Genomic DNA, 21,797 nt, shown 5'->3' with positions numbered 1-21,797 from the left:
GCTCTCAGTCGACGATCCTCTGCGACTGCCAGTGGAGCAGGGCCTGTTGCATCGGGGTCCCGTGGTGATGGAGGATCCCTCCCCCTTTGGTCTTACGGCCTGGCTATTGAGCGGCAGCGTCTGAGGAAGAAGGGCTTCTCAGACAAGGTCATCGCCACTATGCTGAGAGCGAGGAAGCGCTCTACTTCTACTGCTTACGCCAGGGTTTGGCGTATCTTTGCAGCGTGGTGTGAAGCAGGCTCACTTTCTCCCTTCACTGCTCCAATTTCTTCAGTGTTGGCGTTCCTGCAAGAAGGTCTAGAGAAAGGCCTGTCGCTCAGTTCCCTTAAAGTCCAGGTAGCGGCTCTGGCTTGCTTCAGGGGCCGCCTGAAGGGTGTTTCCCTGGCTTCGCAGCCAGATGTGGTGCGCTTTCTCAAGGGAGTTAATCACCTGCGCCCTCCTCTGCACTCAGTGGTGCCTGCGTGGAATCTCAACCTGGTGCTAAGAGCATTGCAGAAGCCGCCTTTTGAACCCTTGTCGAGGGCATCTCTGAAAGACCTGACGTTGAAAGCAGTCTTTTTGGTGGCTATCACTTCAGCCAGAAGAGTTTCCGAGCTCCAGGCGCTCTCTTGTCGAGAGCCTTTTCTGCAGTTCACTGAGGCAGGAGTGACTATTCGCACAGTGCCTTCCTTCCTGCCCAAGATTGTTTCTCGATTCCATGTGAATCAGCAGCTCTGTCTCCCTTCCTTTCGTAGGGAGGACTACCCAGAGGAGTACTCTGCTCTTAAATATCTGGATGTGAGACGAGTCATCATCAGATACTTGGAAGTGACCAATGATTTCCGGAAGTCAGATCATCTGTTTGTCCTGTGTGCAGGTCCTCGTAAGGGTCTGCAGGCTGCTAAGCCTACAGTGGCAAGATGGGTCAAGGAAGCCATTGCAGCGGCTTATGTGGCCGCGGGGAAGGTGCCGCCTATCCAGCTGAAGGCTCACTCCACAAGAGCTCAGGCGGCCTCGATGGCAGAGGCCGGATCCGTCTCCTTGGAAGAGATATGCAAGGCGGCAACTTGGGCTTCGGCTCATACATTCTCCAAGCATTACCGTTTGACTGTGGCTGCACGGGCGGAGGCCCGGTTTGGAGCTTCAGTGTTGAGGTCAGGGATTTCAATGTCCCGCCCTGGGTGAGTACTGCTTCGGTACATCCCACCAGTCTATGGATTGATCAGCTTGATGATATGGAAGGTAAAATTATGTATAATCATACCTGATAATTTTCTTTCCATTAATCATAGCTGATCAATCCATAGCCCCTCCCAGATATCTGTACTGTTTTATTCTGGTTGCATTTCAGGTTCAAGTTTAGTCTTCAGTTACTTCAGAAAGACTTCGTGTTCAAGTTTTTTTCACTTGGATTCTTCAAGAGTTAAGACGAGTTTGTGTTACAGTGAGCTGCTGCATTCCTCTCCCCTCCGTTTTACGGGGCTGGATTGAGACTTAAAATTCTGCCGGCACTCCCTCCCGCTTCGTGCGGCTGTAGGGCAGCTTTGTACCCTTCCCGCTTCGGCGGTGTTAGGGTCAGTCAGCTCCTCCCGCGGTTGCGGTTGCAGGATAAGCCAGATCCCCCCGCATCGGCGGGTGTGGTGTCCCTCCCCCGCTCCGCGGGGATGAGCTGGACAGATTCCCCTCCCCCACTTGTGTGGGGATGAGCTGGGTTAATTCCCCTCCCCCGTTTCGGCGGTGGTGAGCTGGGCAGAGTGTCCCTTCGTGGGTGTAATTCTCTAAGTGCTGAGTCCTGCGGATGGAGCTTTGATATCGACATACTGAGGAGTTTCCGGCAGCACATGACCACATATAGGGAGGCAAAAGTTTGCTCTCTATCTCCACCTGCTGGTAGATGGACACAACCCACCAGTCTATGGATTGATCAGCTATGATTAATGGAAAGAAAATTATCAGGTATGATTATACATAATTTTACCTTAGCTTAGCGGGGTTTAAAAAGGGTTTGGACAGCTTCCTGAAAGAAAAGTCCATAAGCCATTATTAAAATGCACTTGGGGAAAATCCACTGTTTATTTCTAGGATAAGCAGCATAAAATGTATTGTACTGTTTTGGGATCTTGCCAGGTACTTGTGACCTAGATTGGCCACTGTTGGAAACAGGATGCTGGGTTTGATAGACCTTCAGTCTGTCTTGATGTACTTATATAAATCATAAAAGAGTAACTACCACTAAAAATAAGAATAAACAAACCCAGAAGATACAGGAAATGCCAAAAAGATTCCTGAAAGTAGTCTTTTGGTCTTATTCTGCTTACTACTTTTGTTTATTATACTTGATTTCTTCTAATCTCACTCTGTTTTGAAATAGGATGTTCATTTATTTTAAAGTTATGCCTCACCCTCCTGGTTTAAAAACTCCCCCCCCCCCCCCCCCCGTCTACAATTCTGTTAATCATACCATAATTGTATTTGTCTATTGTCTTGGGGGGGGGGGGGGTGGAGGGAGTGAAAACAGTGAGCCCAAAAGTGCTCCTAATTTTCTTGGATTTAAGCCAGCAAGAGTGGCCAAGGAAGTAAGAAATTTGAAAGAATTTCAGTAGCTTCTCAGGAAAGTGAATCAGATTGCAGAAGTTTGATTGTAATCGCCAGTTGAATTATTGGATCTTTGCATGTGCAGGAGATGATCCTGCTGCTGTCCTTAATAAGTGTAGGACGGTGTGGGTGGCAGCATTCAGAGCAGGTCACAGTTAGGACTCGGAGCTGAGAGCAAACATTCTGGAAGTACTATACTACTACTTAACATTTCTAAAGCGCTACTAGGGTTACGCAGCGCTGTACAATTTAACATAGAGGGACAGTCCCTGCTCAAAGAGCTTACAATCTAAAAGACAAGTGAACGGTCAGTCCAATAGGGGCAGTCAAAATGGGGCCGTCTGGATTTGCTGAACGGTAGGAGTTAGGTGCCGAACGCAGCATTGAAGAGGTGGGTTTTAAGCAAAGACTTGAAGATAGGCAGGGAGGGGGCTTGGCGTATGGGCTCAGGAAAGTTGTTCCAAGCATAGGGTGAGGCGAGGCAGAATGAGCGGAGCCTGGAGTTGGCGGTGGTGGAGAAGGGTACTGAGAGGAGGGATTTGTCCTGTGAACGGAGGTTACGGGCGGGAACGTAAGGGGAGATGAGGGTAGAAAGGTAGTGAGGGGCAGCAGACTGAGTGCATTTGTAGGTAAGAAGGAGAAGCTTGAATTGAATGCGGTATCTGATTGGAAGCCAGTGAAGTGACCTGAGGAGAGGGGTGATATGAGTATATCGGTTCTGGCGGAATATAAGACGTGCAGCAGAGTTCTGAACAGATTGAAGGGGGGATAGATGGCTAAGTGGGAGGCCGGTGAGGAGCAGTGGCGTAGCTACGTGGGGCCTGAGCCCCACGTACAACGTGCAGGACGTCAGCATGCAAGGAAGAAGACTTTTCTCTGCCAGACAGTGCCGCTGCGTTCTACGGGAGAGGACATCGACTGGCGGGGAGTGGGGTCCCCCGCCAGCAAAACGGAAGGTAGGCGGCGGCGGGGGAGGGTTCGCGGCGGGAGGGGGGTCGGCAGAGATGGGGGGGCGACAATGGCAGCGGGAGGGGGCGGCGGCGGGGGGGGGCTAAAATGTGCCTCCTCCCCTCGAGCTGTGGACCCCCCTCCCACGCAAGTCTGGCTACGTCCCTGGTGAGGAGTAAGTTGCAGTAGTCAAGGCGAGAGGTAATGAGAGCGTGGATGAGAGTTCGGGTGGTGTGTTCAGAGAGGAAAGGGCGAATTTTGCTGATGTTAAAGAGGAAGAAGCGACAGGTCTTGGCTATCTGCTGGATATGCGCAGAGAAGGAGAGGGAGGAGTCAAAGATGACTCCGAGGTTGCGGGCAGATGAGACGGGGAGGATGAGTGCGTTATCGACTGAGGTAGAAAGTGGAGGAAGAGGAGAAGTGGGTTTTAGTGTCCCTGGTGCAGCAGTTAAGAAAATTCAAGTTGTTTTCCATGTAAAAAAAAAAAATGTCCCAGTCAGGCAGCACCATTTTTACTGCCCAGAGAAGTCTGTTTCTTAACGAAGTGATCAGAAAATCTAGACCAAACTAGCCCCTTTTGTCTATGGGAAAATCCAGTCTCCATGGTGGTAATTCTTTACCAGTCACCAAAAGTTAGGTGGCAGGATGCAGGTTTGCTGAGAATTGGGGGTGGGGCAAAATTCCCTGGGCCTCCAAGGGGGGGCCTGGCACCAGGGTCTCTCTCTCTCTCTCTTCTGCTTCTGATGGGACCCGGGTGATCGTATCCCGACAGGAGCAAGAGAGAGAAAACTCCAGTGCTGGGCCCCCCTTGGAAGCTGGACTTCAGGCCAGGGCCTCTGGTTTGGCCCCACCAGCAGAAGAGGTCTTCCTCCAGCGCTGCTCTTCTTCACTCTGCCGCCTTGTCTGCCAAGTGTCAGCTTTTCTCCTTAGGTCCCGCATGCTTGGTTTTGAAATTGAACATGCGCGATGTGACAGAAAAAGCAGCCGCAGAGGCAGGCCGTGCAGCAGAGTGAAGAAGAGCAGCGCTGGAGGAAAACCTCTACTGCTGCGGGGCCTTGGGATCCCGCCAGCCAAGGTAGTTGCAGTTGCGGCACGCAGCAGTGGCAGCGGCGATCCTGGGGGAGGGGGCGCTGCAGTGGCGATCCTGCGGGGTGGGGGTGGTGGTCCAGGCCCATCTCAGTCTCTCAGCCGAATGATATGTGCAAATTCTGTTCCAGCAACTATGTGTATTATTACTATTAAGAATACTAGGCTAAGTTGGCATTTACACGCCAACATTTAGATGTGGCTGCTTACACTAAGTCAATGGCTGTGTAAGCGGAGCTAGCTACAGTATAGTGCTTTTTGTATGCACTATACAGAAAGCACTATACTGGTAGCTGTTATCAGGATTTTCTGAAACCTCATCCCACAAATTATATGAATCCAAGTTCTGTCGCTCCTAAGCTATACTGACAAGCAAGGAAACAGGCCAATTATTAAAAAGTAAAGGCTATTTATTTACAAGCGAGTAAAACCTCCCAAAGTGCAAACATGAATAACTTCTTCAAATTATGTACACCACAGGTGCCGACTCCGTGGGTGCTGTGGGTGCTTGAGCACCACCAATATTTGGGGGCCTGGAACTCGGAGGAGGGGGGAATGCACCACCTGTAAAAAAAAAAAAACATTTCAGCACACCCAATCATTTTGAAAAGTTGGCTCCTATGATGTACACATGTGAGGTAACTTAGGAAGAAGTAATAAAGACATATTAGTTAGAATGAATCCACACAAACCCTGGGTCAGACCCTGAAATCAGGCCTCCTGTTATTACACTTTAGCAGTAATGGAGCTGGCATACAATCTAGGTGTAGATGAGGGTAGCAGGTGATGTCGGCGTAGGACACCAGAAGAGCTCTGACAGGTCCCAGCAGTACAGCAGCAGAGAAGGCTAGTAGAAACCGAAAATGATGGTAATTCGGGTCAAATGGAAAAACCAGCTCGTTTTCTTGGCTTCTAATGCTCCTGCTTTATACGATTCTGATGGAGGCCTTATCTTTGAAGATCAGAGAACATTTGGACCTCAGAAACCACATTTTATGTCACTGAAGATATCACAGTTCTTGGAATTCAGGAAAGTCCCAGAACCCAATCCACCACAGTGGTAGGGCAAGCTGGTCTCTGTACAAGAAGTTCAGTGCACAGTATTTGTGCAATAATGACATCAGCTAGATGAGCAAATTAGGGCTAAAGTTTACCCTGCATTGGGCTCTGTTCTTGCAGGAGGTTGTCAAGCCAAGCTCTGTATTATACCTATATAGACAAAGGCCTAGACCCATCATAGCTGGTGTAAATGTCCATGACTGTCGGTATTCTATAATCTTAGCACGTAAGTTCTGTCTACTCCCCTGACCCGCCCAGTGTCCCTCCCACGTCCACACTGCCTTGCAGTTATGCGCTATAGAATTTTGTGTGTTACGTTTATATAAAACTAATGAATTGCAGTCACACAAGTAACTGCAAAATAGTGCTAGTTTGTGCCAGTTAACCAATAATTGGTTGTTGCAATTAGCAGCTAGTTTGTCAATTAACTTATGTGCGTTACTGTAGGTAGTCTACAGTGGCATGAAAAAGTCCTGCATCACCTGTTCAGAAAATCACGTTTTCGTTTATTTCTCTTTCTGCAATGAGTTAATGAAACCAAATTCATATACAGTATTAAGTTCATAAGTAAGTTGTAAATTCAATTTTGCATGTACTTAGCATTGAAATTTTTTATTTAGCGTCATCCATCCTATTTTTTGAGCCATGTATAGTATGATACTATGTGTATTATGTATATCACAAGTTCAAGTGTTAAAGTAGCCCTGTTAAATTTATTTTTACTTTTTTATTAAATATTTTTTTATTAATTCTGTGGCCCTGAAAAGGACCATTTGAAACAATTTATCAACTTTAATACTTGGCTAAAAACTAAAGCATATTCGTTGGTCAGAAAACTCTCAGCACCATTGGTTCATTTCGATCCGAAAATGCATCAAATTTAGAAGCTCCTAATGGAACACCAATGGGAGAGATAAAAACCATTACAGGCGCTGAAAAATATCAGAAAAACACATACAACTGATGCAAACTTGAATTCTGAAAATGGCGTATGACATGCAATATTTTCCACCTTACATTTGGGGCAGAAAGCTGGTCAGAGATGAAAGTTATCATTATCACAGAGGTGATGCAGTACTTTTTCACACCACTGTATAACCTGCATACATAACTTTGCAGGCTAAGCATAAAAATTGTGTGTTCAAGAGTATAGTATGTGGGGTCTACATCCGTTTCTCCATGCCTTTCACTTATATCACCTTGTCTGCCCCTCCTCCCCTTTCTGTTTTCCTCCCTGCCACTCTCTTATTTTGCAGGGATTAGTCACTCTGTCTCTCACCCCACCTCCACTCACCTCTCTTTCCCTCTTGGTGCAAAGTTCCTTCTTGCCGGAGACCCCTGGTTCCTGGAGATGATGTTTCATTGCTGTTGTCTTGTTTTTCCAGTGAAAATTGATCCTAGCTCCATGTCTCCCGTGGAGATAAACAGCGACAGTGATGACAGCGTGATGGAGAGCTGTTCCACGTCCTTCTTGGAGGTGCCAAGAGAGTGAGTGTTGACAGCCACCTGTAATGGAGGGTATAGGGGGCTCTATGTCGGAGGGGGGAGTAGGAGAACATAGCCAGTTGTGAAGAAGAAAAGGCATGAAGAGGTGGGGTTAGGACAATACAGCTGCTTATGGGGGAGGGGATAGGAGAAGGGGCTGGGGGATGGGGGCTTGGCTGCTAGAGGTGAGGGAATATGGTTAGGGTTGTGGAGTATAATTTGACAGTCTCCTGCCTCCCACCTGTGGAATCTGAGTCAAGCATTTGGGTGCACTGTGGTGGATGAGGGGAAGAAGAGCTTTTTTTTCTCTAGTTGGTCTCTGATTACAGTTGTTCCCTGTCATGCTGTCCGATTGCCTGGTGCATCACAGACCAATGCACTTGTACTTTAATGTCTGGACTCCTCTTACCTTTTATCTACAAGCGCTTAGGTTGTTCTCTCATTTTTCTAACACCTGTGCTCTGTAGCCTCAGGCATCGCAGTGGCAGACCATGGCCAGGGGGGGTCACAGATCCTGGTAACAGTGCACCCTCTGTGTAGGTGGGGGCTCCCAGCACTGGCTCACTAGCATCGCTATCCCTGCTCTACATGAAGAACTGAAGTCAGACTTGGGGATTAAATCCATATCTCCCACTTGCATCACACATAACGTTGCTGCTGAGCCACTGAACTGACCTGTCTTATGTAGACTAATTTATGCACAGTGCTTCCTGACAAATTTATCCTTTTGTGTGTCATTCCCTAGGTCAGACTTGACGCGGATGCCCATGGCTGAATCTCCTGATATGAAGAAGAGACGCGTTCATCAGTGTGATTTTGAGGGCTGCAATAAAGTTTACACAAAAAGCTCCCATCTGAAAGCACACAGAAGAATACACACTGGTATGTGTCCATGTGGTGGGGGTGGGGAGAGGGCAGCAATATATACTTACATGGGAAGCGAGCAGTATTGTAGACCCTCATCGTAAAAGATGGAGGCAGCGGCACGTGCTCCCGCCTGGGACATGCGAGACGCACAATAGTGTAACCCTTGCACAGTGCGGAATATAAATATAATACGCTGACCGCCAATGATGGTACATAAAACCAGGGCTTTTTTGAGGGGGTACTGAGTACCAGCACCTTTTCCATTGTCTGCTAAAACTGACCCATGGTCCCTGAGTTTTAATGAAAGAGCTCAGGCTCTACACACCAATTCTGCCTTGTCATAGATTATGGGCCTTGTTTAGTAAACTGCGCTGTAGGCACACTAATGTTTTTAGCACACGCTAAAAATTAGTGCATGCTAACACTAGAGACACCCATAGGAATATATGGGTGTCTCTAGAATTACCGCACACTAAAACTTAGCAAGCGCTAAAAATGCTAGCATGTCTTAGTAAACGGGGCCCCTATGTGACTGGTTGCAGGGGGTCTGGCTACTGTGGGGTGGGTCCCTCAGTGATCACCCCACCCCTGAAGTGTGGGTGGGGGCTAATTTTATAAAGGCTTTTTTTTGTGTGTGTATATATATATATATATATATATATATATATATATATATATATATATATATATATATATACCTGTTATAAAATTATCCTCCCCCTCCCCGACACAGGTGCACACTTATGGCAAAGAGGTGACTTGGTCGTGGAAGGTAGAACCATGTTGTGCATCATCTTGAGATATGGAAGGGGTAGAAAAACACACAAGCAGGGGATACCACTGCATGCTCACGGGGCCAGAAAGACAGAGTGGAAAGACTGGATGATAGCACACTATCTTAAATTAAATAGGGAGAAAACTAAATTTTTTGTTGTTGGGGGACCAAGCAGTGATCAAATTTGGATTTAAAATTCAATATTGACGGCGATTTCTATTCCCTAGAACGCTCAGTTAAGATTTTGGGTAACCTGTTATATAGGAATTTAAGGGCCCTGTTTACTAATGTGCGTTAGTGTTTTTTGAGTGCCTAAGCTTAGCGGGCATGCTAACCATGTAGGTGCCTGTAGGGATATTGTAGGCACGTACATGGTTAACGGGTATGGTAAACAGGGCCCTAAGTATGGAAAATCAGGTTAATTCCTTAGTACGTAGCTCTTTCCACACGATAAGAAAGTTGGAGAGTGTTAGTAAATGTCTGCCAAAAGATTTATTTGGATTGGTGGTACAGTCACTCATTCTGGTAAATTGAATTATTGTGATATTGTCTATCTAGGCTTGTAGAAACACATCTTTAAAAAAAATCCAAACTATTCAAAATGTGGCTGTGCTTTTGATTTTCTCTCTCTAAAAAATACAATCGTGTTATTTCATTTTTTTGTTAAGTTGCACTGGCTTCCAGTTGAAGCTAGAGTACTTTTTAAATTAGGGTGTTCACGATATAAGATTGTTTTTGGCCTTAGTCTTCAGTATATGCTTTCTTTAGTATGCTATGCTGATTCAGTCTTAAAATATAATATTTGTAAACCATCTTTTTTTTTCCTCCCCTAGCCCTTGGGGAATTATTTCAAAGAAATTGCTTACTAGACTGTTTTCTGATCAAGCTACTTCTCTGTGGTCAATTTTGTCACCTATTGTAGGCAGTATGCCTAGTTACGCCACCTTTATGAAGAACTTAAAGACGTTTCTGTTTCATAAACATGTACTACTACTACTACTATAAATCATTTCTATAGCGCTACCAGTCATACGCAGCGTAATAAGGAAGCAATTATAGTGTAGTGTATACTGTTATACGATTATTTATTGTTACATCCTAGAATATCTTATTAATCTAGGCGTCCCTTTACTAAGTTGCACTGAAAAATGGCCTGTGCTAGTGTAAGCGCGTGTTTTGGATGAGTGTAGATCAATTTTTCAGCGCACCTGTACAAAATGCCTTTTTAAAATTTTGACCGAAAATGGACGTGCGGCCAAATGAGATTTGGCGAACGTCCATTTTGGGTCTGAGACCTTACTGCCACCCGTTGACTTAGCAGAAAGGTCTCACGCGTTAATCGGGCAGTAATGGTCTATGTGTGTAGAATGCCTTTTACTGCCCGTTAGTGCCGCGCGCCAGAAAATAAACATTATTTTCTGGCACATGTAAAAAATGAAATTACCACCCGGGCCACGCGATAGCCAGACGGTAATTCCAAATTGATGTGTGTTGGGTGTGCGTAGACACTTATGTGGCTTAATGAAAGGGTCCCTTTGTATCTTGATTGTGACCTGCTATATAATTTTTTTTATATGAGCGGGCTATAAATTAGCTAACTGTACTGTACCACATAGACAAGGGTAAAAGATGACCTTGCTGCCCCTGTGGGTGGGCATCTTCAGAAGCCATCCATGATCTATGAGGTTTCTCCTTCAGCAGGTTATTGCATTGTTAGGTCTCATCTTCTTTGCCGGAGGATGTGGTAACAGTGGTTAGCGTATCTGGGTTTAAAAAAGGTTTGGACAAATTTCTGGAGGAAAAGCCCATAGTGTGCTATTGAGACAGACATGGGATTTGTAGTATGGAGTGTTGCCACGATTTGGGTTTCTGCCAGGTACTTGTGACCTGGCTTGGCCACTGTTCAGAAAACAGGATACTGGGCTAGATGGACCATTGGTCTGACCCAGTATGGCTAATCTTATGTTCTTATATTTTTATTTTTCACAGTCTGTGACGTTGCTCACGAACACAGGCATGCCCATGTTGTATTTGCATGCACATAGCTTTGCATGTGGCTGCATATCACTTTGAGACATGAGCGTGACAATGATATCAGAGGGTCACTTGAGATGTTGGTGTGACATGAGAAGCATAAGGGTGATTGGGTGTCAGTGTGAGAAATGCATGCCTTTGGCTTTTGGTGAGATATGATTTTCTAATGTGCTGAGGTTGGCTCTGGTTTTGCAGGTTTCAGTTCTGCTGCCAGAAAGGAAAGTTCAGCCAGCATTTTGGGAAGCTTAAAGAATCCTGAGCACCAAAAGTATTTGCCAGTGCTGTTTTAACGTTACTTTACAGGGCAATGGAGGGCTCCGGCATGAGGGGCCAGATGTAGGAATTGGAAGATACACTTGTTTTTGTGGGGGAGGGTGGAGAATGTTTGAAGCTAGATTTATGCTGTTGAAAACTGTGGAAAAAAATTATTTATTGGGGGAAATGTCTCCAAATGGTTTAGTTTTGCACATAGTACTAGTATTAGTATTTTGTACTTTTGCCTTCTCCTTATTTCCTGGAACGGATTTTAGTTTTCCACATACAATGATGGGAATGAATCTCACTCTTAAGCCAAGGTATGTTGAGTATGATCTCAGTTTCACAAAGTTACTGCTAATGCTCAGGGTTTGCGGATATTTTTGTACAGCTGAGCAGAGGAGGTGGGTCAAATAGTTCTCATTTTGTACTCTCTACTGTATTGTAAGTACATAAGTATTGCCATACTGGGACAGACCAAAGGTCCATCAAAACCAAAACAGTGCAATACATTTTATGCTGCTTATCCTAGAAATAAGCAGTGGATGTTCCCCAAGTCCATTTTAATAATGGCTTATGGACTTTTCTTTCAGGAAGCTGTCTAAACCCTTTTAAAACCCCGCTAAACTAACTGCTTTTACTACGTTCTCTGGCAATGAATTCCAAAGTTTAATTACATGTCGAGTGAAGAAATATTTTCTCTGATTTGTTTTAAATTTACTACTTTGTAGCTTCATTGCATGTCCCCTAGTCCTAGTATTTTTGGAAAGTGTAAACAAGCGACTCGCGTCTTCCTGTTCCACTCCACTTTTTATTTTATAGACCTCTGTCGTATCTCCTGTCAGCCGTCTTTTCTCCAAGCTGAAGTGCCCTAACCGCTTTAGCCTTTCCTCTTTTTTTCTTTGCGGGGCAGTTAAAATTGCATGTTGGGTACAAGTGCAAAATTGAATATGCATCAGAATATTCACCACTATTTGAAATCTTTTTTTGCTCTTTAATTGTTTTTTTTTTTGTTCTATCCCTAAATCTGGACAGAATATTGTAAGCGTAGTGTACCGAGTTGTGATCTATGCAGAAAACACAGACAAAATGCATAAAGATATTTCTCTGTTGGTTTATGTTCAAGGCGGGGATTAACCCTTTGGTGGGCTAAAAGCAACTAGTGAACATGTGAGCACCAGTATGTTAGCCTCCCCTGTGCAATAACTACAGCAATCCTCTCACCCCCCCAATCAGATCCACTCTTGCCAGCAGGAGTCAGCACTGCTTCCTGTCTGCTGCTGCCTTGTCCTCTGCAGGTGGGGCTAGTGGGTCTCACAAAGTCCCATGTTCTACTGACTGCAGAGAAAAACAGAGGAGGAGGCAGCAATATGTTCTTATGTAAGTAGGAAGCATTTGTCACCAACAACTGCCTACTGGAGGACAATGAACTGGGGCTGGAGAAACGAGATAGTTCTGTGGGTAGCAGTAGCTTCTTTTCTTCTTTCTGCTAGCAGCTAATTTAATTGGGGTAACATTTTGCTTTGGGAATAGATGAATTAGTTCATTGTCAGAGTCTCCTTTAAACATTTAAGCCCTAGGCATGTGTCTAATTTGCCTATACCTTAATCCTGCCCTATGTATCCTGTTAGAAGACAACACAGTACCTGCTGTTTGACATGCTGTATTGTTATCTTTGTCCACCAGGTGGCACGATGTGACTTTCAGCTGTACAGAGTGCATGGCCTATATGTATGTTAGAAAATTAAATTGTTTAACCTAGTTAACCACCAGATGGCACCATTGTTCTATGCCAAATACTTCCTTTAGAGGACTGCAGGTCAACATATCAAGTTGTATCGATACATTTTTGGTAACTTAAATGCATTTCTGACTAGACCTGTGTCCTCGATCAATGCAAAATATCATTTTCTAGACTCTTTATTCCCAAAGAGGAGAAAGGGATTGTCAAAGTTCTGTGAAGACTTTCTTAAAAGCTTCTTTCCCAGTGCACAGTCATTTTGTAAAAGTGAAAGGTTTGAGTTGTGAGTGCCCCCCTCCCCATACCCATTATGTTGGTGTTTCTTATTGTTCTAAATGAAATCAGAATGTATTCCCTGTGGTTACTGCAGATTGGGTTGATCAGCTTGGGATGTATTGTCCTTGCTGGCGAAGCAGTCTGCTTTAGGACTGCTGGAAAGCAAAACTACTTAGGTTTACATGTTAAAGGTAATTCTACATTTATTCAGATATTATATGCTTAAATATACAAAATAATAACATTTATGTTACTTGCTCTGAGCACAATTCTGTAACTACTTGCTTAACTTATAGAGAGGATAGTTGCAAGTGGGTTGTATACAGGGGTGAGGCAAGGGTGACACATAGGCGAGGCTCTCACATGCGCAACTTACAGAACACTGAAAGTTACCTGCGTCAGTGCCGCATTTAGGTGCCCGCACTTAGAGCAGCTCTACAGGTGGTGTAAAGACGGGCACCTAAATGCTAGGTATGCAAATGCTGGTTTGCGTTAGTATTCTATAATGGAACCTGGGCATGTAGGTTCCATTATAGAATAGGGCTCCTATCGCATGCCCTTGGGGGGGGGGGGGGGGGCTAAAATTGTCCCCAGTAAAGGGTCATTTTACAACAATTCAAAAGTACATAAGTATTGCCATACTGGGACAGAGCAAAGGTCCATCAAGCCCAGCATCCAGTTTCCAAAAATGGCCAATCCAGGTCACAAATACCTGGCAAGATCCCTAAAAGTACAAAACATTTTATGCTGCTTATCCCAGAAATAGTGGATTTTCCCCAAATCCATTTTAATAATGGTCTATGGACTTTGCCTTTAGCAAGCCGAACAAACCTTTTTTAAACCCTGTTATGCTAACCACCTTTACCACATTCTCTAGCAACGAATTCCAGAGTTTAATTACATGTTGAGTGAAGCAATATTTTCTCCGATTCATTTTAAATTTACTACTTTGTAGCTTCATCGCATGCCCCCTAGTCCTAGTATTTTTGGAAAGAGTAAACAGACACTTCTTGTCTACCCTTTCCACGCCACTCATTATTTTATAGACCTCTATCATATCTCCCCTCAGCCATCTTTTCTCCAAGTCATCTACTTGAAAGGTATTAATATAGAAACAAATACTTTTTCAGAGAAGGGAAAATGGTAAAACTAGAGGACATGAGCTAAGGTTGTGGGGTGGTAGACTTAGGAGTAATGTCAGGAAATTCTTTTTCATGGAGAGGGTGGTTGATCCCTGGAACGCCCTCCTGATGGAGGTGGTGGAGTAAAAAAATGTAGTGGAATTCAAAAAGGCATGGGGTGCGTTCCATCCTGGAAGCCCAGGCCAAATATATTCTGCGTATTATAAAAGGAGGACCAAATGACAGCTGGCATGGTTAAAAAGTGAGGTGAAGGAAGCTATTAGAGCTAAAAGAGAATCCTTCAGAAAATGGAAGAAGGAACTGACTGAAAATAATAAGAAACAGCATAAGGAATGTCAAGTCAAATGCAAAGCGGTGATAAGGAAGGCAAAGAGGGACTTTGAAAAAAAGATTGCATTGGAGGCAAAAAGACATAGTAAAATTTTTTTAAGGAATATTAAAAGCAGGAAGCTGGTAAAAGAATCGGTTGGACCGCTAGATGAATGAGGGGGAAAGGGGCGATCAGGGAAGACAAAGCCGTAGCGGAGAGATGAAATGAATTCTTTGCTTCAGTCTTCACTGAGGAAGATTTGGGAGAGATACCGGTGCCAAAAATAGTATTCAAAGCTGACGAGTCGGAGAAACGGAATGAAATCTCTATAGACCTAGAGGATGTAATAGTGCAATTTGACAAATAGAAGATTAGCAAATCTTCTGGACCGAATGGTATTCATCCCAGAGTACTGATAGAACTGAAAAATGAACTTCCAGAACTATTGTTAGTAATATGTAATTTATCCTTAAGATCGAGCATGGTACCGGAAGATTGGAGGGTGGCCAATGTAATGGCAATTTGTAAAAAAGGTTCCAGAGGAGATCCGGGAAATTATAGACCGGTGAGTCTTACATCGGTTCCGGGCAGTGATGTGCTGGTAAATGTTTAACAACAGGCTCTCTCCCCGGTCCACCTCTGTGCCCCCCCCCCCCCATCCACCTCTGCGCCCCCGTTCACCTCTGCACCCCCATTCACCTCTGCACCCCCCTGTCATCTTTAATGTGGGATAAAATGCCATAAATAAGTAAATAAATATAAACTTTTAATGTGAACATATTCCAAACACTATAATGAAAATAAAATGATTTTTTTCTATCTTTGTCTGGTGAATTTGTTTTTCTCATCATGCTGGCCCAGTATCCGATTCTGCTGCTACCGTGTTTCCCCGAAAATAGGACATCCCCCGAAAATAAGACTTAGTAGAGATCTTGCTGCAATTGGAAAATATAAGACCTCCCCCGAAAGTAAGACCTAGCAGTTTTTCTTTTAAAGCAGGGCCGCCGAGAGCCGGACAAGGCCGTCCCCCCCCCCCCCCCCGAGGTTGCTGGGCCCCCCGTCCACCCGCCCTCCGTCGCTCCCAGAAGTTGGAACTAACCTTAAACGCCTCCTTTCACCTTCGCACTCGCAGCAGCAGGGCAGGCCACTCCTTCCTTCCGTGTCCCGCCCTCACGTAACGTAACGTCAGGCGAGGGCGGGACACGGAAGGAAGGCGTGGCCTGCCCTGCTGCTGCTTGCTGTGAGTGCGAAGGTGAAAGGAGGCGACCACAATGTTTCCCCGAAAAATAAAACATCCCCTGAAAATAAGACCTAGTGCGTCTTGGGGAGCAAAAATTAATATAAGACAGTATCTTATTTTCGGGGAAACACGGTATCGATTCTCTTCTTTCCCTTGCCCCCCTCCAGCCATCCATACCCAGCGATTCTCTTCTCTCCCCTGCCCCCCCTCCAGCCATCCATACCCAGTGATACTCTTCTCTCCCCTGCCCCCACTCCAGCCATCCATACCCAGCGATTTTCTTCTTTCCCCTGCCCCCTCCAGCCACCCATACCCAGCGATTCTCTTCTCTCCCCTGCACCCCCTCCAGCCACCCATACCCAGTGATTCTCTTCTCTCCCCTGCCCTCCCCTTCATCCACCCATGTCCCAGCAACCTTCCTCTCCCCCTGCCCTCCCCTCCATCCACCCATGTCCAGTAACCCTCCTCTCCCCCCTGCCCTCCCCTCCATCCACCCATGTCCAGCAACTCTCCTCTCCCCTGCCTTCTCTCCATCCATCCATACCTATCGATTCTCTTCTCTCCCCTGCCCCCCTCCAGCCATCCATATCCATCGATTTTCTTTTCTCCCCTGCCCCCCTTCAGCCATCCATACCCAGCGATTCTCTTCTCTCCCCTGCCCCCCCCAGCCATCCATACCCAGCGATACTCTTCTCTCCCTTGCCCCCCTCCAGCCATCCATACCCAGCGATTCTCCTCGCTCCCCTGATTACCTCTGTCGAAGCGGCCGCGTTATTGAAAGCCCTGCCTGTCTCTAGCCTTCCCTTCGAGTTCGTTCCCTCAGAGTCCCGCCCTCACGGAAAGAGGAAATGATGTCAGAAGGCGGGACTCTGAGGGAACGAACTCACGAAGGGAAGGCTAGAGACGGGCCTACACTCAGATCTCATAGAAGTACTCACTTGTCACAGCACATAAAGGAGCAATTTTATAAGGGGCATTTTACACATGCGGATACATGCAAAATCTTGTATAAAATTCAATGACTGACTATCATCGCTATAAGGTATAGTTTCAGTAGTCAACTGCTGACTGTACATGTGCGATACTGAATATACTAAAATAACACTGTACCTGACCTCTATAAAAATGTGCAGACCACAAGGTTTGAATATTGACCTGAAAATTTATAATACAAAAATATATATCTATTTAAATTGCAAGAGGAAAAGAGTTCAGTAAATGACTGCAAGTTATGCTGTGGTTTAAGGGTAGAGATTTTTTTTTTTTTTTTAAGATGTTTCTATCATAGTGAAATGAAAGTATTTCATATCACCTTCATGCCGATATTGATTATACATTATACAAAATGATAGCGGGGATGGAACGACTTCCCTATGAAGAAAGACTAAGGAGGCTAGGACTTTTCAGCTTGGAGAAGAGACGGCTGAGGGGAGACATGATAGAGGTATATAAAACATTGAGTGGAGTGGAACAGGTGGATGTGAAGCGTCTGTTCACACTTTCCAAAAATACTAGGACTAGGGGGCATGCGATGAAACTACAGTGTAGTAAATTTAAAACAAATCGGAGAAAAGTTTTCTTCACCCAACGCGTAATTAAACTCTGGAATTCGTTGCCGGAGAACGTGGTGAAGGTGGTTAGCTTAGCAGAGTTTAAAAAGGGGTTAGATGGTTTCCTAAAGTACAAGTCCATAGACCGCTACTAAATGGACTTGGGAAAAATCCACAATTCCAGGAATAACATGTATAGAATGTTTGTACGTTTGGGAAGCTCGCCAGGTGTCCTTGGCCTGGATTGGCCGCTGTCATGGACAGGATGCTGGGCTCGATGGACCTTTGGTCTTTTCCCAGTGTGGCATTACTTATGTACTTATGTACTTATTCAAGTTTCTGCCGCTCTCCCAGCCATCCGGGAAGCCAGTTCACAAAGAAAGAAGTGCCATCACAGGGCAGTTCTCATGTTCACTTGGCAGCATATCATTCCTCTCCAGTACCATAGTTAGAGCATCTTTGGAAAAAAAAATGGGGATGGGGAGAGATTTCATGCAGATGATCAGTAAAATTGTTATTAAGAAAAGGTGAAAATTTTTCATATTGAATCCAGTAAATTGCAAATGCTTTAATTCAAAAAACCCAGAGCTCATGCTGTGGTAGACAAGTGTCAGGATTAATTGCAATCCACGTACACAAACCCATTGCAGTTCCGCTCGCCTGGATACTGTATTTTGGCCGTCTGTTCCACACAGGAAAATAGCTGCTAGAACATTCAGCAAGCTGAAGAATCCAATTGGCCGATATCAGATTCTTCAGCGTGCTAAATGTTCTAACAGCCATTGTCTTTGTGTTCTTTGTGTAGCAGAGAGTTTTGCAGAGATAGGTAGAAAGTTTCTGAAAAGCTCGGGAACTCCTTCCCGCCCACCTCCAACCGGTATCCTAGCAACCTTCCCAGGTTTGGGCAACACATTGAAGATTTCTGAACCCTGAGCTCATGGAAACCTGAGACTTTTTCGCCACTGCTGTTCCAAAGTCTCCCTTCTTATCGCAGGCGTGGCCATGTGGGCTTATCCTTCGCAGTCACTGTGCCTGCCAGTTGTGGGCTGTGCTTGGCAGGGAATTAAGGAATTACTGATAGTCCGCAACTCTGCAAACTGGGCAGAGACCGTGATGCACTCCCCCTCTTCCCTTTTCTTGTAACCTACCTCAGCCTTCACTGGCTTTGCCTGGAATTTGTTGATAGGCTTAGGGGAAGAATTTGTCTTACACTTTTTAAAGTCTTTAAAAAAAAGCTATTCATCCTTTTGGCCAGCAATGCATAGCCACCTTGGGTGTGTAGATTAGGTTTAGTGTAGTTTTTGAGCCAGTGTAACAGTAAAGGATTCTGACTAGACAGGTGAGGATGCTTTACAGGTGGTGCAGAGTGGGAAGAAGGCGTAAGGGAATGAGCTTCCCCCCCCCCCCCCCCCCCCCACACACACACTTACTATCACAAGCACATGATTTGCATTGAGGTATCTTCAGAGGATAGCGCCAAAATGAGAAAGTTAGAATTAAAAACAAAAATCCACCTCCAATTTTGAATATAGGGTGCCCTCAGATACACATATATAAATAAAATCAAACACTACCTGCAGGGATATATATACATTCTCCGAGGACAAGCAGGCTGCTTGTTCTCACGACTGGGTGACATCCGCGGCAGCCCCCACCAACCGGAAAAAAGCTTCGCGGGACGGTCGGCACGCAGGGCACGCCCACCGCGCATGCGCGGCCGTCTTCCCGCCCGTGCGCGACCGCTCCCGCCAGTTCCTTTTTTTCCGCGCCTGGAGAGAGTCGTGCCTGTGCCGCTCTCTCTGTTTCAGCCCCGGAAAAACCGTCGCGTTTACGCGAACCTTTTTATTTTCTTTTATATTTAATTTATCGCCGCGCGCTCCACTTTTCTTTTCTTTAAAAAAAAAAAAAAGGAGCACGCGCTCCCATTTTCCCTCGCTTCCAGCGGGGACGTAGCGTTGCGGCCTGGTGGCTGCATGGTCGTTTTTCATTTTCGAGGTGTGATTTCCGCCACCATCGACGACTTTAATTTCGCCGACGCGATTTTTCCGTCGATGTCCTCGAAGGTCCCGAGTGGATTTAAAAAGTGTGGTCGGTGCGGCCGGCCCATCTCGCAGACCGACACCCACGCTTGGTGCCTCCAGTGCCTCGGGCCGGAGCACAATTTCAAGTCGTGTCCCCTGTGTCTCGGTCTCCGGAAACGGACTCAGGTTGCGAGGCAAGTTCAACGGGACCGTATTTTTGGAACTTGCGCCGGCCCCTCGACGTCGACCTCGACGGCATCGGTATCGACGCCCGGTCCTTCGGTACCGGTATCGATGCCCGAGACATCGGCACCGATGGCATCGACCCCAGGAGAACAGGTCCCGTCGGCCCGCCGGTCCTCCGGTGAGGGTAGAGGTGAGAGGCCGCGTGGGCAGTCGGCCCCGGTCACTCCCTCAGCCCGTGGCCCACGGGACCGAACCCTGTCTGACCCGGTTCCTCGAGACCGAGGGGGATCGTCATCCTCCTCCTCCATGCCTCCCGGCGCCGGTGACGGGCATCGGAAGAAGGATAAGAAGCGCCGTCACCGGTCGCCCTCGATGCACATCGGAGAGGAGTCGACGCCGAAGCGTCTCCATCGAGAGGAGAGATCCCCGTCGGTGATAGAGGTGCCGACGCAACAGGGTCCCGGCACCTCGGTGCAGTCTCCTGGCTCCCACCAGATCCGGGCACCGACACCCCTACCGGCCCCACCGCCTTTCTCGGCAGCGGGCCTGGACGAGTGCCTCAGAGCCATCCTTCCGGGGATCCTGGAAGGGCTGATGCGCCAGGCTGTGCCGGCGCCGGGGGTGATTGCGCCCTCGGCGCCGATGACTGTGGCGCCGGCGAGCTCTAGCTCGGCGCCGGGGCCGTCGACACCGCCGCCGCTTGCGGTGCCGGTCTCGACCGCAACGCAGGTGGAGTCCCCGTCGACGTCGATGGAGGGAGCTCCGTCCCCGCCGGCGCGGGAGTCCACCGCTCGACGACACCGAGACCCTGGTGCCTCGACGTCGAGCCGGGCCCGGTTCAGGACTCAGCTACATGAGCTTATGTCCGACACCGAGGATGAGGACTCGTGGGGGGAGGAGGAGGACCCTAGATATTTCTCCTCAGAGGAGTCTACGGGCCTTCCCTCGGACCCCACGCCTTCACCGGAGAGGAAACTCTCACCTCCCGAGAGTCTCTCCTTTGCCTCCTTTGTGCGGGATATGTCTATTAGCATTCCCTTCCCCGTGGTCTCTGTGGAAGAGCCGAGGGCCGAGATGCTCGAGGTCCTCGACTATCCATCACCACCTAGAGAGTCCTCCACGGTGCCGCTGCACAATGTCCTTAAGGAGACGCTGCTTCGGAACTGGGTGCGACCATTAACTAACCCCACCATTCCCAAGAAAGCAGAGTCCCAGTACAGGATCCACTCTGACCCAGAGCTAATGCGGCCACAATTGCCCCATGACTCAGCGGTCGTGGATTCTGCTCTCAAGAGGGCACGGAGTTCGAGGGATACCGCCTCGGCGCCCCCGGGGCGGGAGTCTCGCACTCTGGACTCGTTTGGGAGGAAGGCCTACCAATCCTCCATGCTCGTGACCCGCATCCAATCATACCTGCTCTATATGAGCATCCACATGCGGACCTATGTGCAACAACTGGCGGACCTGGTCGAGAAGCTCCCGCCGGAGCAGTCCAGGCCTTATCAGGAGGTGGTCAGGCAGCTGAAGGCGTGCAGAAAGTTCCTGTCCAGGGGTATCTATGACACCTGTGACGTGGCATCTCGTGCTGCGGCCCAAGGTATAGTGATGCGCAGGCTCTCATGGCTGCGTGCCTCTGACCTGGACAACCGCACCCAGCAGAGACTGGCCGACGTCCCTTGCCGGGGGGATAACATTTTTGGCGAGAAGGTCGAGCAGATGGTGGACCAACTGCATCAGCGGGAAACCGCTCTCGACAAGCTCTCCCATCGGGCGCCTTCAGCATCCACCTCCACAGGTGGACGTTTTTCCCGGGCCCGGCAGGCTGCACCCTATTCTTTTGCGAAGCGTAGGTACAACCAGCCGGCCCGAAGGCCTCATCAGGCACAGGGACAGCCCCAGCGCGCTCGTTCTCGTCAACAGCGTGCGCCTAAGCAGCCCCCTGCGCCTCCACAGCAAAAGCCGGGGACGGGCTTTTGACTGGATCCACGGGAACATAGCCGCCCTACAAGTGTCCGTACCGGACGATCTGCCGGTCGGAGGGAGGTTAAAATTTTTTCACCAAAGGTGGCCTCTCATAACCTCCGACCAGTGGGTTCTCCAAATAGTGCGGTGCGGATACGCCCTGAATTTGGCCTCCCTGCCTCCAAATTGTCCTCCGGGAGCTCAGTCTTTCAGCTCCCATCACAAGCAGGTACTTGCAGAGGAACTCTCCGCCCTTCTCAGCGCCAATGCGGTCGAGCCCGTACCA

General features: G+C 47.3%; 1 protein-coding gene across 5 annotated transcripts in view; it reads left to right on the top strand.

The window, feature by feature from the left end:
- The window catches only part of KLF8 (Kruppel like factor 8), a 283,965-nt gene that overhangs the window by 247,133 nt on the left and 15,035 nt on the right, over positions 1–21,797 (top strand). For all 5 annotated transcript variants that reach the window (XM_030210147.1, XM_030210143.1, XM_030210148.1 and 2 more), the window contains 2 exons: positions 7,053–7,155; positions 7,898–8,034. In XM_030210147.1, the coding sequence (XP_030066007.1) occupies positions 7,053–7,155; positions 7,898–8,034 (240 nt within the window). The remainder of the gene's footprint in view (positions 1–7,052; positions 7,156–7,897; positions 8,035–21,797) is intronic.

Source organism: Microcaecilia unicolor, chromosome 7 (assembly GCF_901765095.1).
Source record: "Microcaecilia unicolor chromosome 7, aMicUni1.1, whole genome shotgun sequence".
NCBI classification, from domain to species: Eukaryota; Metazoa; Chordata; class Amphibia; order Gymnophiona; family Siphonopidae; genus Microcaecilia; species Microcaecilia unicolor.
The sequence above is the reverse complement of the archived record's forward strand: the minus strand, read 5'-3'. Positions and strand labels throughout refer to the sequence as shown.